Source organism: Alexandromys fortis, unplaced genomic scaffold (genome assembly GCF_014885135.2).
Source record: "Alexandromys fortis isolate MF-2015 unplaced genomic scaffold, M_Fortis_MF-2015_v1.1 scaffold_59, whole genome shotgun sequence".
NCBI lineage: Eukaryota > Metazoa > Chordata > Mammalia > Rodentia > Cricetidae > Alexandromys > Alexandromys fortis.
In genome coordinates this window covers 7,886,879-7,902,000 of record NW_026067943.1, presented here as the reverse complement: position 1 = coordinate 7,902,000, position 15,122 = coordinate 7,886,879, and the positions used below count along the sequence as shown (strand labels likewise).

The window sequence follows — 15,122 nt, the reverse complement described above, 5'->3', positions numbered from 1 at the left end:
TTTTTGGTTTTTAGAGACAGGGTTTCTCTGTAGCTTTGGAGCCTGTCCTGGAACTCCCTTTGTAGACCAGGCTGGCCTCGAACTCACAGAGATCCGCCTGCCTCGGCCTCCCAAGTGCTGGGATTAAAGGCGTGCGCCACCACCGCCCGGCAAATAGGAATTATTTTGAAAGCAACTTGACATCATGACCATTTAGCAAAATACCAGCAGCAGGTTCTACCCTAGGGCCCAGGACCTCTCCAGTCATGGGCTTTTGACTAAGGTTACAGAATCAGGCTTGAAATTCCCTCCTGTGAGCAACCCTCAAATCCAGTCAGAAAGTTGTGACAACCTGACTTTTTATTTCCACCTGAGAGTCTTTTAATTGATTCCTTCTTTGTACAGGTTGTAAGGACTTTGCTTCTTCCTACTCAGCCACCATAGTGGGCGCAGGTTCAAATACGGTTGACTCATGTTGAGAAGGCCACCAGAGGGCTGTGCCACATTGTCAGTGCCCTGCCCTTGGGACCAGTGAGGCTCCGAGTTGCACATGGTCCGGAAACAGCATACAGAGTGCAGACTCTGGGTGTGGGGGCCCCGCCAGGGCGTCACCACCTGCCTGTGTCTTCCTCCAGGTACCGCCTGATGCTGCAGTGCTGGAAGCAGGAGCCGGACAAGAGGCCAGTGTTTGCTGACATCAGTAAGGATCTGGAGAAGATGATGATGAAGAGCAGAGTGAGTCCCAGAGTCACTGCCATAGGCCACGGCGGGATGCTAGTTTGAGGCTCTCTGTCCCCACTGTCAGGCGAGAGGAAGACGACTGAGCTGTCCCATAGGGCGGGCAGACGATGAAAACCTGCCCTTCAAGCCAGTCCTCTTGAGCCTTCCAGTAATAACATCTTGGTTTCTAGCTTGTCTTCAGGCAAGACCTCTTCACAGGCAAGTACTGGAGAGTATGTCAGAGTTCTGGCACCCAGGAATGTGAGTGTCTCTTCAAGGGTGTCTTGCTTTCACCGGGATAGAAGTTCAGGCATGCCAGGTCTTCTGGATTTTAAGAAGTTTATGTTTTTCTCCAAATTTTATTAACTGGTCCTGTAGATTTCCAAAGCCGGGTGTGAGCCAAACACAACATGTGGTCATAGTCAGTCTCTGTGCCACGGTGAGGAAGCCGATTGGTTTCTGCCCGGTATTTATTGAGGAACTGTTTGTTCTGTTTTTTACTGGATGCTAGGGAGACAGGGAAACATGAGCAAGCAGCCATCCTCACACCACTTCCATAAAGGCCTTGTCTTCGTCTGTGCTAAAAGTACTGATCCGTCCTTCCTTCGAATTCCAATAGCAGAAGTGCATGATCTAGGCTCCCAGAGATAAAATTCAGGAGTTTGCCAAAGGGAAGGCTTAGCTGGGAAGACACCGGCATGATCATGAGGACCTGAGTTCAAGTTCCAGCATCTATAAAAATGCTAAGTGTGGCCAGTGCTATGAAGGACAGGGACGGGAACAGGAGGGTTTCTGGGACTTTCTGAGAACCAACTCCAGAGTCAGTGAAAGGCCCTGTCTGAGTGGAGGGATTGGTGGAGTCATTCCCCTTAGGGCTGAATGTTCCAAGGTCTCTCAAACTCTGCACATGGTCTGGCTGTAGGTCTCTATACCCATACATGCAGAAAGAAGTCTCTGATGATCGCTGAGGAAAGCTCTGATGTGTATGAGCATAGGAAAATGTCATTAGAGGTCATTTTATTGCTTTGTTCCTTTAGTAGAATACTAGATTCCTGGGGTATCTTGCCTCAGGTTCTTGGTCACCCAAGCAGAGTTGGGCATGGGTTCTGTCTCATGGAATGGACCTCATGTCAAATCAGATACTGGTTGGTTACTCCCCCAAGCTTTGTGCCACCATTGCACTAACCTGTCTTCTTAGGAGGGCACCATTGTAGATGGAAGGATTCGTAGATGGTTTGGTGTTAACATTTCTCCTTTGGTGTGTGCAAAGATTTCCTTACAGTACCAAGAACACTAACCTGTAGAGTTGAAGGGTCTAGGTAGGCACCAGCTCCAGGTCTCTGCTCAGTGAGTTGTGTAGGTGTTGTCTTGAGCAGCAGAGCCTTGCTGACTCTTCATGGAGGCTAACCAGTAACCATGGCAACAGCCTGGGTTTTCTCTATTAGTTGTAACCCATCCCTGGAATATTGCCATGATATATGTATATGTTTTAGGAAGCTTCTGCTGTATTGGGTTTCCATGTTATCTCTCTAGTGGTCCTTAATTTTAGCTACCTCTCCCTGTATCCCTGCCTTCATCCCCACTTCCCTCCCCCTCCCCATTTGATCATCCCATTCCTCTTCATAACTATTCTATTTCCCCTGCCTAGGGAGATCCTTCCCTCCCCCAGGTCACTATACTTAACCTCTGTGGTTCTGTGGACTATAGCTTGGTTATCATTGACTTAACAGCTAACATCCACATATAAGCAAATACGGAACTTATTTGTCATTCTTGGTCTGGGTTACCTAACTCAGGGTGATCTTCTTTCTAGTTAATCCATTTACCTGCAAATTTCATGTTTTAATTTTTAAATTAAAATTAAATCTAGGTTGTTTCCAATTTATGGCTATTATGAATGGAGCAGCAATGAACATGGCTGAGCAAATGTTTCAATAATAAGACGAAGCATCTTTTTGGGGGTATATATGCCCCCGGTAGATACAGCTGGATCTTGGGGTACATCAGTTTCCACCTTCCTGAGGAACTGTCACACTGATTCCCATAGTGACTGCTCAGGTTTGCACTGGCACCAGCAATGGATAAGTGTCCCCTTACTCCACATCCTCACCAGCATGAGCTGTCATTTGTTATCTTAGCCATCCTGACAGGTGTAAGAATGAAATCTCAAAGTAGTTTTGGTTTGCATTTCCCTGTTTACTAAGAATGGTGAACACTGAAGTGCTTCCCAGCCCTTTTGAGTTTGCTCTTTTGAAGATTCTGTTTATATCTGTACCCCTTTTTGAATTAGGTTATTTTGTTTCCTTTATACACAGGGTTTTTTTTTAGTTATTTATATGTTATTTTTATTTTTGCTCTTTATCAGATGTAGGGATACTAAGAATCTTCTCCCATTCCGTAGGCTGCCACTTTGTCTGAATGATGGTGTTCTTTGCTGTACAAAAGCTTTTCAGTTTCATGAGATCCCACTTACTAATTGTTGATATTAATTGCTTGGGAATTATTTTCCAAATTAAGTAAAAGGAAAGGGAGACTATCTAAATTAGCAAAATTAGAGATGAAAGGGGGGGACATAACAACAAACACTGAGGAAACTAGAGAATTAATAAGGACAAATCAAATCAGAAAATCTAAAATAAATGGCTAATTTTCTCAATATATACCATCTGCCAAAGTTAAATAAAAATAAGATAAGCAATTCAAACAGACCTGTAACCCCTAATGAATAAAAGCAGTCTTTAAGTCTCCCAACCAAAAAAAAGATGCAGGGCCTGATGATTTTAGCACATAATTCTACCAGACTTTCAAAGAAGAATTAATACCAATACTCCTCAAATTATTTCACAAAATACAAAAAGAATGAACTTTGCCCAATTCATTTTATGAAGCCACAATTAGCCTGATACCTAAATCACATAAAGACCCAGCCATAAAAGAGAATTACAGAATTCTCTTATAATTAAACTGTAAAAATTCTTAATAAAATACCTACAAACTGAATCCAAGAACACGTCAGAAAGAACACCCACCTTGATCAAGTAGGTTTCCTCCCAGAACTGCAGGGATGGTTCAACATGGGTAAACCTGTCAACGTAGTCCACCATATAAACAAACTGAAGGATAGCAACCACATGACCATCTCACTAGATGCAGAAAAGACTTTTGATGAATCTAACATCTCTTCATGATAAAAATTCTGCAGAGATTAGAGATACAAGGGACATATACCTCAACATAGTTTAGAGCATTCCTATTGGCAGCATCAATTTATAAAGAAACTCAAAGCGTTATCATTAAAATCAGAAATGAAAGTTATCCACTCTCTCCATATCTATTTAACAGAATAACTTGAAGTCTTATCTAAAGCAGTAAGACAACTGAAGGAAATCAGAGTATCTTTCTTTGCAGATGGTAGGATAGTACACATAAGGAACCTGAAAAAATCCACTGAGAAACTCTCACTTTGAGTAAGGTGGCTGAACATAAAATTAACTCAAAAAAAAAACCTGTAGCTCTCCTGTATACAAATGACAAACAGACTAAGAAAGAATTATGGGGAAAACACCTTTTGTAATAGCCTCAAATGATATAAAATATCTCGGTAACAAGCCATGCAAGTAAAAAACTTGTATGATAAGAACTTTAAGAAAAAATAAATTGAAGATAGCAGAAGATGGAAAGCACTCCCATGAATCTGTAAGATTAATACAGTAAAAAAATGGCCATACTACCAAAAGTAGTCTACAGACTCAATGCGGTCTCCACCAAAATGCAACACAGTTCTTCACAGATCTTGAAAGGACAGTTTTTGACTTCGTATGGAAATACAAAAATCCATGATAGCTAAAACAGTCCTGATCAATCAAAAGGGCTGCAAAAGGTGTCACCATCCCCTATTTCAGATTGTGCTATGGTACAATCTGAACAGCATGGTATTGGCACAAAAACAGACACATTGATCAGTGGAAAATTGAAGACCCAGACATAAATCCACATACCTATGGACACCTGATTTTTTTATTTACAACAAAATACACAGGAAAAAAAAGCCAGCATTTTCAACAAGTGGTTCACCTCGGACTGGGTGGCTGCATGTGAAGAATACGATCGCTCATACTTAGCACCCTTCACAAAAATGGATCGAAGACCTCAAAATCAATAGAAGAAAAAGTGGGGAACAGCCTTGAACTCACCCAATTTTGCTGTATCTTGAGAAAATCTCCCAGATCTGTAGGCACAGGGCTGTCCTGGGCATGAGTAGTAGCAGATGCCAAAATCACAGTGTTGAGAAACTGAGAGGATGGCATTGGGACTGTCTACATAGCTAAACAGTGGCAGGTACCCAACACTCATTGTTCATGGGGGTGGGAACCTGTAACCCCCATGACTGCAGAGGTCCTGGGAGGGAAGCTGGAAAGCACCCATTGGGTCGAATCTACCGCTTGGCATTCCGCTTCTGCAGGAATAACATGACCATAGTTAGTCCTTCTGGACCCAAGAAGTTGCAAAGAAGCCACTCCCGCAGCCCTATGCTCTTGGGCGGATTAAGGAACTTTAGTGCTGCACCTCAGTGCCATCCCCCCAGTGTGGGGAGGGTTCTGTGATCCCACAGAGGCTGAGAGAAAAGGGGGTTCCGTGATCCCACAGAGGCTGAGATAAAAGAGCAGCGTAGGGACACAGCCAGAACCTCTGCTCGTTGGCATTAAGGGGCCTTGAATGTTGAGGAATGGTCCAGGGTCAAAGATGACTGGCCATCTCTCTCTCTCTTCCAGGACTACTTGGACCTGGCAGCATCCACCCCGTCTGACTCTCTGCTTTACGATGACGGCCTCTCAGAAGAGGAGACGCCCCTGGTGGACTGTAACAGTGCTCCCCTCCCGCGCTCCCTCCCTTCTACATGGATTGAAAACAAACTCTATGGTAGAATTTCACATGCATTTACTAGATTCTAGCAACGCTGCTCCCTCTGCACCATCCCAATTCTCTGTACTGCTTGTCCTCAGCACTCTGTACTGAGTGTCTCTGACCCCCAACGAAACCAAAGCCTCCTCTGAACCCTTTTCTTTGTAAATACCTGACTTTGCATCCAGTTTACATTCAGGCATTTTTGCAGCTATGTCTTTCTCAAAGGATGTGAGAATAAGTGTCATTCCCACGCAGCCCAGCAACTTAAGATGACACGGGAGAAGCGGATTAGAGCAGAATTCTCAGGGGACGTTGGGAAGCAACTCACAGTACTTCTGACTTCGTTACCTAGATCAATTTGCCTCATCTGGGGAGGGATTCAGTTGAGCAAGGGGCAGTTGGCACCCCCAGTTTGCAGTGAGAGCTCAGCTAGAGGGCGCCTGGGCTGAGATGAGCCACAGGAAAGCCCTTCCACACTCCCGCTTTCAGATCCTTGTCCACTGCCACACAGTGTGGGACAGCGGGACAACCATGTGGGCCCTGGGCAGACACCAGACTGCGGCTGTCACATCCTTTGCACCGTACCCCCCCCCTTCCAATGTTGTCCCTTACGAAGCCAGTGCTAAACACTGAGCCAATGCTTTCTGAAAGAACATAGTCTGTGGTGCTGTGGCCTTGCAATGGACAGTAAATACGGTTCTTGCCAAAACTCCTTCTTTGTCTTGGATTAAATACTTGAAATTTTTTCCGCTTTCTAACTTCATCCTTGTTCCTTTTTGAAGTCTTGAAGCTTCGAGCTCTTTCAAGTGAAGGTAGGTTCTTTCCACATGCTTCCTGAGTCACAGGTCCTCACTGGCTGAGTACTGCCGATGCTGCGGGGCAGCCCGTGTGTGCCCTCCGTGGGACGGGACGCCCTTCATCCTCCATCTTAGCTGGGATGACAGAACATTGTCTACAGTGTTCCCACCACAGGAAGCTGTGTAGTCCAGCCATTTGCTGATGCTTTTTACACCGTCCTAGAACAGTTAGGTGCTTCACCAGATCTATTTCAGATTCGAAAGCCTAAACTCACAGACGTTGAGTTGGGTAGAATCTGCTAACTTACCCTTGCCAGGAGCGTGTGGTATTGCCCAAAGTCAAACAGTGTTTTGGAAACCTGGGATGCAAAGCCATTAATGTAATGGGCACAGAAAGTGCAAGTTGGTTTAACCGTCAAAGGGAGTTTTGCCAAGGCCTTACTGTCTGCACATGAAGTTTGAGTCCTTCAGTGCAGAACAAATTATCTGTTTTCATTTTTAGGCATGTCAGACCCGAACTGGCCTGGAGAGAGTCCTGTACCACTCACGAGAGCCGATGGCACTAGCACTGGGTTCCCAAGATATGCAAATGATAGTGTATATGCTAACTGGATGGTTTCACCCTCAGCGGCAAAATTAATGGACACATTTGATAGCTAACATTCCTTTGTGAACGGTAACGGACTCCCAAGGGGGAAGAAACATGCCAAGAGCACCAAGTCCACCGGCCTCTTTGTGCACATCACACTGGCCAAGACCAGCCCCAGGTGGCAGACTTGTTTTCTGTAGTTTGTTTTAGCTGGTTTCCAAAGTGGTTTTACTTGGAGTAGCCGGTGGTCCTCCCTCCTAGCACACCTGCCCCACTGGCTGGGTGTCCGGGGCTCTGGGTAGATCCCCTTTCCCTTTTGGTCTGTTCTTCAGTAGACACCCACGAGCTCTGTGTTCACGTGTGTGGAGTCTGCCATTCACAACTTGTATGAGAAGTTGTACCTGAGCTGTTTGGTTTTTTCTGGTGGGTAAAAACCTACCACATACACAGAAAAAATGTTTTACCATGAAGCACACATTCAAACAACAACATCAGTTGAATCAAGAGGCCAGGATGACCTGTCCTTGTTTAGAATGAGAGAGAGAGAGAGCCCGGTAAGGATCTCGGTGAAAGCGTCAGAGTCCGCCAGGGCTGGGAGGGAGAAGGGACCTCAGGGCAGTATATGACATCCTGAATATAGGTTTTTGGTTGTTGTTTTTTTTTTAAGCATATAACTTTTTTTAGGAAAATGTTTTGTTTCCGTCATGGTTAAATGACTTAGATTTAGCACAATGGAGGGATTCGGTGCTGTCCTTGCTGTGTTCGAGGCAAGCTTGAGAGAAGTGGCCCCACAGGACTGACTTTCCCTTGAGCCCTCTGCATTATTATCACGCATTCAGCACTGAGTGACTACCACCAACTGACCAGAACAGGATGAAGACAAGGGGGCGTTTGGAGCAAAGTGTCCTTCAGGCCCAGAATTGCAGAGGCTTTGAGCCAGAAACGCTGCCCCCCCCCCCCCCGGCACACCATCCTGCAGTATATCCCACCACCAAAGAGTGCGCTTGTCTCGGCATTGGGGCAGGTGGGTTTGTCTCGATGTGATTGGTATCCTGTCAATGCCCAAAGGGAAGAACAGTCCAGCTAGTTGTAAGAAGTTGCCCTGGTAAGGACTGAGGAGAGAGCGAGGTTTTGGCTCTTATAGAGCTGGTGTGGAAGGCTCGTGTGTCAGCTCTTCCTGTCCGTCATGGCACGTGTTTTGGTTTCTTCAGTTCTCACCATGACTCACGTGGAAGGTTCTTATCTTTCTGTACTGATGGTTTGTAGCCACGGACACTCCACCCTCCCGCAGGGTTTCAGGGGTGGCTCTTAGAAGTCTCCGCAGCCCTTTCGGCTATCTCTGGACTGTCAGTTCCCAGGAAAGGGTTATATCACCAAAACACTGCCTGGGCTTCAGACTTAAAGCACTGTGATAGGACTTTCAAATAATCCTAGGAAAACACTAGTTTATGGGCATTTCGCAAACACCATAAAGTTGTGACGTTTTATGTGGCTGAGAATGCTCAGATAAGTATACCAGATAGAGCCTTAGGAGTGTAATATTTGTGTGGACACACAACCAGGCCAGACAGGAAGATGAAAAAATACTTAGGCATATAATATGGCTTTAGTTTGGGCCATCTCTTTTTTCAGATACACTGTGATAAGTTTTAACTGTCTGTAGTCATGGGGCCCTTTTTGTTTTTCAGATTGCTTAATGATAGTTTTATTACATACAAAAATAAGGATAAACTCAGATTATTCAACATGCCTACATAGTAAGTGCCAATTGCTACAGCAGGTTGGCTCTCATAGGCTGAGAGCTCCAAATCTGAATAGCTGGCCCATCTGTGGGGAGTTAACAATAACCACTGGTCTGTCTGTTCCAGAGATAGAAAAGTACCTATTCTTGTTAAAGTACCCATTCTTGTTAGCACTATCAGACAGATTTTCATCTATATATATGCAGAAGTTACCACATATTAAATGTTACTGAATATTAAGTAGCAATCTGTCAGCTATTAAAATTTGTAAGATTCATTATAGAAAAGCTATTAAACCATACCGTGTTGGTTTGTTTTTGTAATCAAGGTGACTAAGGAAATACTTTCAGTTGTGTAAATAAAATGATAAATCATAAAATGTGTCCAATTTTTTCTCTAACTTCTGGTTGCAAAACTGAAGTCGGGTTGTTGACTTTTAGTTAAAACGTCACAATCTGTGGAGCACCCACGGGAGAACTGCAGTGGCGCAGGGAAGCATGGGAGAGCAGCACCGATGGTGGCCGTGGTGCTGCAGGTGGGTGTTGCTCAGTGTTCAAGCGGTAAGTTGCTTAAACCTGCAACTCCAGGATTTCTTCCTCGTGGGAAACTTTCCTTAGAACAGAGCAGTGCTCCGTGTTGATACTCACTGTCCTCTGGAAATTTTAGCTGCTAATTTCGGTTATCTTGTCACGGTTATTAAAATCTGCATAGTGTAAATAAAAGTCACAGATAGTAAATGCAAACTGTCAGCCAGTTAGAAAGCTTAATAGATCAGCCACTTCTGTTCCTTTTAGCCTTGGTGTTTGGGCTCCCACAAGCTCAAGCCCCATCAGCTCCTCCATCCAGGGCAAACTCCTTAGTAATACCAGCCTTGTCTGTGACCACATTGTTGAGTACTAGGAACCAAAGTTGTTTCAGTGCACACTTGTGTGTTCAACAGACATGTGTCACCAACACCCTCCTCACACCTCAGGGCCAAACTCTAGGTCATCCTGCCGTCCTTTGCTTTTTCCTACTTTTAGGGTTAGTCTGGACCACAAAAGCTGCAAAGATGCCCAAAGCTCAGATGTATCTTTGGTAGTGGAAACAGCTAGTTTTTTTGCCCAGTGGCATAAACTCCATGAGGGTTTAGTGCCTTCATGTGATATTTGATTCCTTCTAAACATACCAAACCTGTGAATGATTCTTCCATGTCCTGCCATATGGCCAGCTATTTGAGTGGAAAACTAGATAAATATATCCAAGAGCAAGTCAAAGACAAATGTTTTATATGTAAAAGAATTGAGGTAGAAGCATGCTTCCCACTGCGTAAAGAAAGCATAAATGAAAGCTGCTTAAATACCCCTAGACAGATGGAATCGAGGACCACCCCTCCTCTTCAAGCATGCTCACCTAGCGTAGCTTCCCCAGCCTCTAAGGGCTGGTCAGGAGGCTGAGGGCTTCACCTCTGTGGCTGTAAGATACAGAGAGGAAGTGCATGAGGAACAGCGAGCGAGTCTCTCTCTCTCTCTCTAGTATGCAGATTGTTGTGATAGAACCACTTGTGTAAGATACAGAGAGGAAGTGTACGAGGAACAGCGAGTGAGTCTCTCCAGTATGCAGATTGTGGTAGGGCCGCTGGTTCCTGATTGCTCAGCCCCGAAATAATCATGCAGAAATTGTGTTAATTAAATCACTTCTTGGCCCATTCATTCTAGCTTCTTATTGGCTACCTCTTAAATAATAAGGCAACCCATTTCTATTAATATGTGTATCACCACGTAGCCGTGGCTTACCAGCAAAGTTTCAAGCATATCTGGCTCCTGTGGCTACATGGCTTCCCTTTGACTCCGACTTCCTTTGCCCAGCATTCAGTTTAGCTTTCCCCACCTACCTCTGTTCTCTGCTCTAGGCTCAAAGCAGTTTCCTTATTCACCAGTGATATTAACAGCATACAGAGGGGAATCCCACATCAGCAGATTGTCCAGACTGGCATTGTAGCCCACACAGGAAGTCCCCCTTATGTTTTTGATTGCAGCACCTTAGCTTTATAGGATGTCCCAGTTCATTAGGGTGCTAGCTGTCAGAGGATGGATCATCTTAGGTAAGATCATGAGAAATCAGATTTCGTGTACAGAGGATGGTTTGATTTTGTCCCATTGCCATGCCCTGTAGCAAGGACAATCATCCCCCTAGAGAATAAGCGGATATGCTCTATTCATTTCTAGTGTTAACATGGGGAACATTATGTTTGTGATTATGGCATTGTGTGTTGGTGACGAGATGTGTTTTCAGCTTTGGGGACATGTTAAATTACAAGACCTGGCCAATAAGCACAGATACAGGAGACTTGGCTGGGACACATCTTACCTTTGGTGGCATTGCAGGGAATGGGGTTGGACAGTAAGCAGAGAACCCATAGCCTTGAGAGCATTTGAGCCACTGTGACATCAACTCCCTTCTCTACCAGGATACCAGCATCAGGTGACACTTAAAATAGGTGTTGATAGGAAAGATAAAAGGGGGACATCCTACAGCCTAAATACAGTAGCCAGTTTTCAACCGGAAGAGTAGAAACAGTTTTGAAATTTCATAATGCAGATACTTACTTTGAAAACTGTCAACTTCATGAATAAAAATATAAAGGTCACTTTGGGTGTTCCATTTTTGTCACTAGTCCAGACTTAGGACCGGAACAACATTATCTTCTTATTTGACTGTTTTTACCTCCCCTGCACTCTGATCCTTTCATAGGTTTTTAAATGTCTAGTCTGTGTTTAGATAATCCGGCGGCTTGTGCTGAGGCCAGAAACCAGGGCCTGAGCTAGTAGTAGCTGGACGGTGTTGCGTCACGTCCCTGTTGTGAATTCTTCATTCCCATCGAGGCTGTGCCCTTCACATATTTTGGATCACCCTGAAAGTCTTAAAGGACTTGGGAATTTTCCTGGTGCTTCTGTGGTCATGGGGCCTGGTTGAGTGAGTTCGTGAATTCTTGAAAACCACAGGGTAAGGAGTCAGACCAGAAGCTTGAGGATCGTCCTCAGTTTATAGATAGAAAAGTGGGCTTATAATGATTTCTAAGATTAGGAAGAAGAACCCAGTGGGGGAGATACCAGGATCACGGTAAGAGTAGTACTCTCCACACCTGGGAGGCTGAGATGGGCAGGTCACCACTACAGTGGGAGACACAGCCTCCAAAGAAAGAAAGGAAATGACACTGAGAGTGGCAGAATTCTGGCGTCCTAGGAGATACTCCACTAAGGAAGTACTGTAGCAGTGTGTGTGTGTAAAGATCTAGTGCAAGAGTTGCCCACATCATGATTGCCTGTTGGCTGCACAGTCTGTACTTGGGGGCACCTGAGGTTAGCTAAAAAGTGTTGTAGTGAGCGGCGGGTTGCATTCTGGCACCCGGCCACCCACATGGCTAGCTTATGCCCCGAAATAACACACAAATTGTATTCTTTTAAACACTGCCTGGCCCATTAGTTCCAGCCTCTTATTGGCTAACTCTCAAATCTCGATTAACCCATTTTTAATAATCTGTGTAACACCAGAAGGTGGCTTACCAGGAAAGATCTTAACCTGCGTCTGTCTGGAGTGGGAGAATCGTGGCGACTGCCTGACTCAGCTTCCTTCTCCCAGCATTTTGTTCTGTCTACTCCGCCTACCTAATTTTCTGTTCTATTAAAGGGCCAAGGCAGTTTTTTTTTTTTATTTAACCAATGAAATCAACTCAAAACAGAAGACTCCCACATCAAAAAAATTAAATTTTCCCCTGTCTTCCTCCTTGGAGTCAGGGTCTAAACATTGTGTTTTGTAAGGTGTTACTGAATCCCACAAGGGGTGCGTCCTTTGACAAACTACTTGGTTTCAGCCATGACTTCGGGTAAGCCTCCTTTCTTAGCTTAGTACTTTTTCTTTCCTTTTTATTTTAAGCTTCAACATAACCCTCTTTGTCAAAGTCCCTCTCCTTTGAAACAGCCCTTTTTCTGGAAAATAGAAGTGTAAACGACACCTTGTTGACTGGCCATTTTTGTTGGCATTCTATGTACAAGGTCATGAACATCCAAAGCCATGTGCACTCCAAAAACATATTTCCTGTCCCTCCTCTGTGTTTGCTCCATGGCTAGCTAGTTGATGAGTTGTATGTGCTATATCGGCCATGTAGACTGATGTTTATCTCAGGTGGAGGACTATAATCTAAAGGTGTGCTTAAACTGCTGCAGTATAGCCCACTTGCTAACTTAGATGCTAATATAAGCATCAAGTCCAGTTTCTCGTGAGGAGGATCTGATAGATGGGAGCGAGGCCAAATGAAGTAGAACAGTCACCAGGTTCCTTTCCTGGAGGGGCAGCAGAGAGGCAGGCTTCAGGATGAAGTGTAAGCAGGAGAGCGATTATATCTCATCAGGTTAGCTGACCTGGGCATGGGAAGAAGTCAAAGAGCTAATGTGAAAGGTCAGCTTTAAGCAAAACACGATGATGTGCACAAATGAAAATTTAGCATAAAACCCATTGTTTTAAAAACAAAGCTTCCCACCTTCTTGGTTTCTTTAACAGCAAAATGGAGGCACTATAAGTGCTGGCCATGAGACATCCTTTGGGCATGTATTAGGGTTCTCTAGAGAAACAGAAAAAATATGATAAAATGCATTACAAAATGGGGATAAGAGATTGGCTTACATGGTGTCTTCGTTATAGTTTTTATTGCTGTGAAGAGACACCATGGCAACTAAAAAGAAAACGTTTAATTGGGGTGGCTCGCTTACAGTTTCAGAGGTTCAGTTCCTTATCATCATGATGGGGAGCAGGGCAGCAGGCAAGCAGACATGGTGTGTGAGCTGAGAGTCCTACATCTTGCAGGCAACAGGAAGTCAACTGACTGTCACCCTGAGGGAAGCTTGAGCAAAAGAGACCTCAAAGCCCACCCCCACAATGACAGGCTTCCTCCCTCCAAAAAAGGCCACACCTCCTAAAAGTGCCACTCCCTTTAGGGACCATTTTCTTTCAAATCAACATACATGGTATAGGCTGTGTAGTCCAATGATTTCTGCCTGCACATTGGAGAGGCAGAAAACTCAGAAGCCGTTCAGTCACTGAGGCTAGACCTGACAGTGAAGGCCTGGAGGATTCCCAGAGGGATGCCAGGCTTGATTTTGAAAGCCTGAAGAAACTGGGTTTCATGTAACAGGATAAATGCACTCACCGAGGACCACAGGCAAACAGGTAACAGTGGTCCTGATTTTCCTTAGACCTCTCTGTACTGCTGCCACCATGGGAAGGTGCCACCTGCTCTCATAGAATGTCCTTCCCCTCGGTTAATCTTCAGGAAGTACCCTCATGGGTCCGCCTGGAAGCATGTCTCTTAGTTGGTCCCTGGTCAAATCAAGTTGAAAGTCAAAATTATCCATCATAGGATGGAAACACAGGTTTGATCATTTTTCTAGTTCTGCTTTTGAGGCACATTGAGTAAGCATGAGTGATGGTTTAGTAGAACCTACTAGAACTTTTGATTAGTCCTGCTCCTATCATTCCGCCCACCCATCTGTGAAATCTTGATTCCTTAACTGATGTCTGTGTAATATGTGATACAGAAAGCAAAGGTCCACACAGAGTAATGTCAACCTGCAGAAAGAGCAGTGTTTATATGACAGACCGTCATGCTTGCTACCTAAAGTGAGTAGGATTGTATTCCTCAGAAGATGCGTTTCAGTCCTCATCCCAGAACTGTAAACCTTCTTTGGAAGTAGGATGCTTCATATTTATGGAAGCAAATTAAAATGAGGTTATACATGCCAGGCAGTGGTGGTGGGCGCCTTTAATCCCAGCACTTGGGAGGCAGAGTCAGGCATGGTCTACAAAGCGAGTTCCAGGATGGGCTCCAAAGCTACAGAGAAACCCTGTCTCAACAAACAAATAAACAAAAAAAATGAGGTTATACTGGATTGGGGTGGGCCTGACTCCAGTGGCTGGTGTCGTCAGATGCAGAAGGCAGTGTAGCCATGAAGAAGAGAGTGTTAAAGACAGAAGATAGAGGTGTGCTTGGAGCATTGGAGATCTATAGCATGCCAAGGGATGGCAGAAACCACTAGAGGAAATTTCAGGCATTCCACAGAACCTGGGAGTCGGACTGTGACCTCCAGAGCTGTGAGACTCAAGTGGCTGTTGTCCTTGTGTCGGCTGACGTGTGCCCTAGAAAACAATGCCACTACCCAACTCCATAGCTATTTTTCCTTGAGTATTAAAGGCCATAGTAACTTACCAGCAATTTCCCTGTCTCTGGAGAACTCCATCAGCCTTAGAGAGTTTTCTTGTTGGGGTTCCTTTTGTCAGGTATCTCTATGCCCCAGAACCCCTCCTATTTGCACTACTGACAACCTCACTTGTTGAATAGAAAAGATGTGGGAAGTG

General features: G+C 44.7%; 1 protein-coding gene across 2 annotated transcripts in view; it reads left to right on the top strand.

Annotated features, from left to right (window-relative positions):
• Nucleotides 1-9,092, top strand: part of Ret (ret proto-oncogene) — a 43,102-nt gene extending 34,010 nt beyond the window's left edge. The window contains exons 18-20 of one of the 2 annotated variants that reach the window (XM_050148456.1): nucleotides 615-714; nucleotides 5,472-5,619; nucleotides 6,904-9,092. In XM_050148456.1, coding sequence (XP_050004413.1) covers nucleotides 615-714; nucleotides 5,472-5,619; nucleotides 6,904-7,061 — 406 coding nt within the window. In that variant the 3' untranslated portion in view covers nucleotides 7,062-9,092. Of the gene's footprint in view, nucleotides 1-614; nucleotides 715-5,471; nucleotides 6,350-6,903 lie in introns of those variants that run through there. The other variant, XM_050148457.1, reaches the window with a different exon arrangement.
• Nucleotides 9,093-15,122: the final 6,030 nt, after the last annotated feature.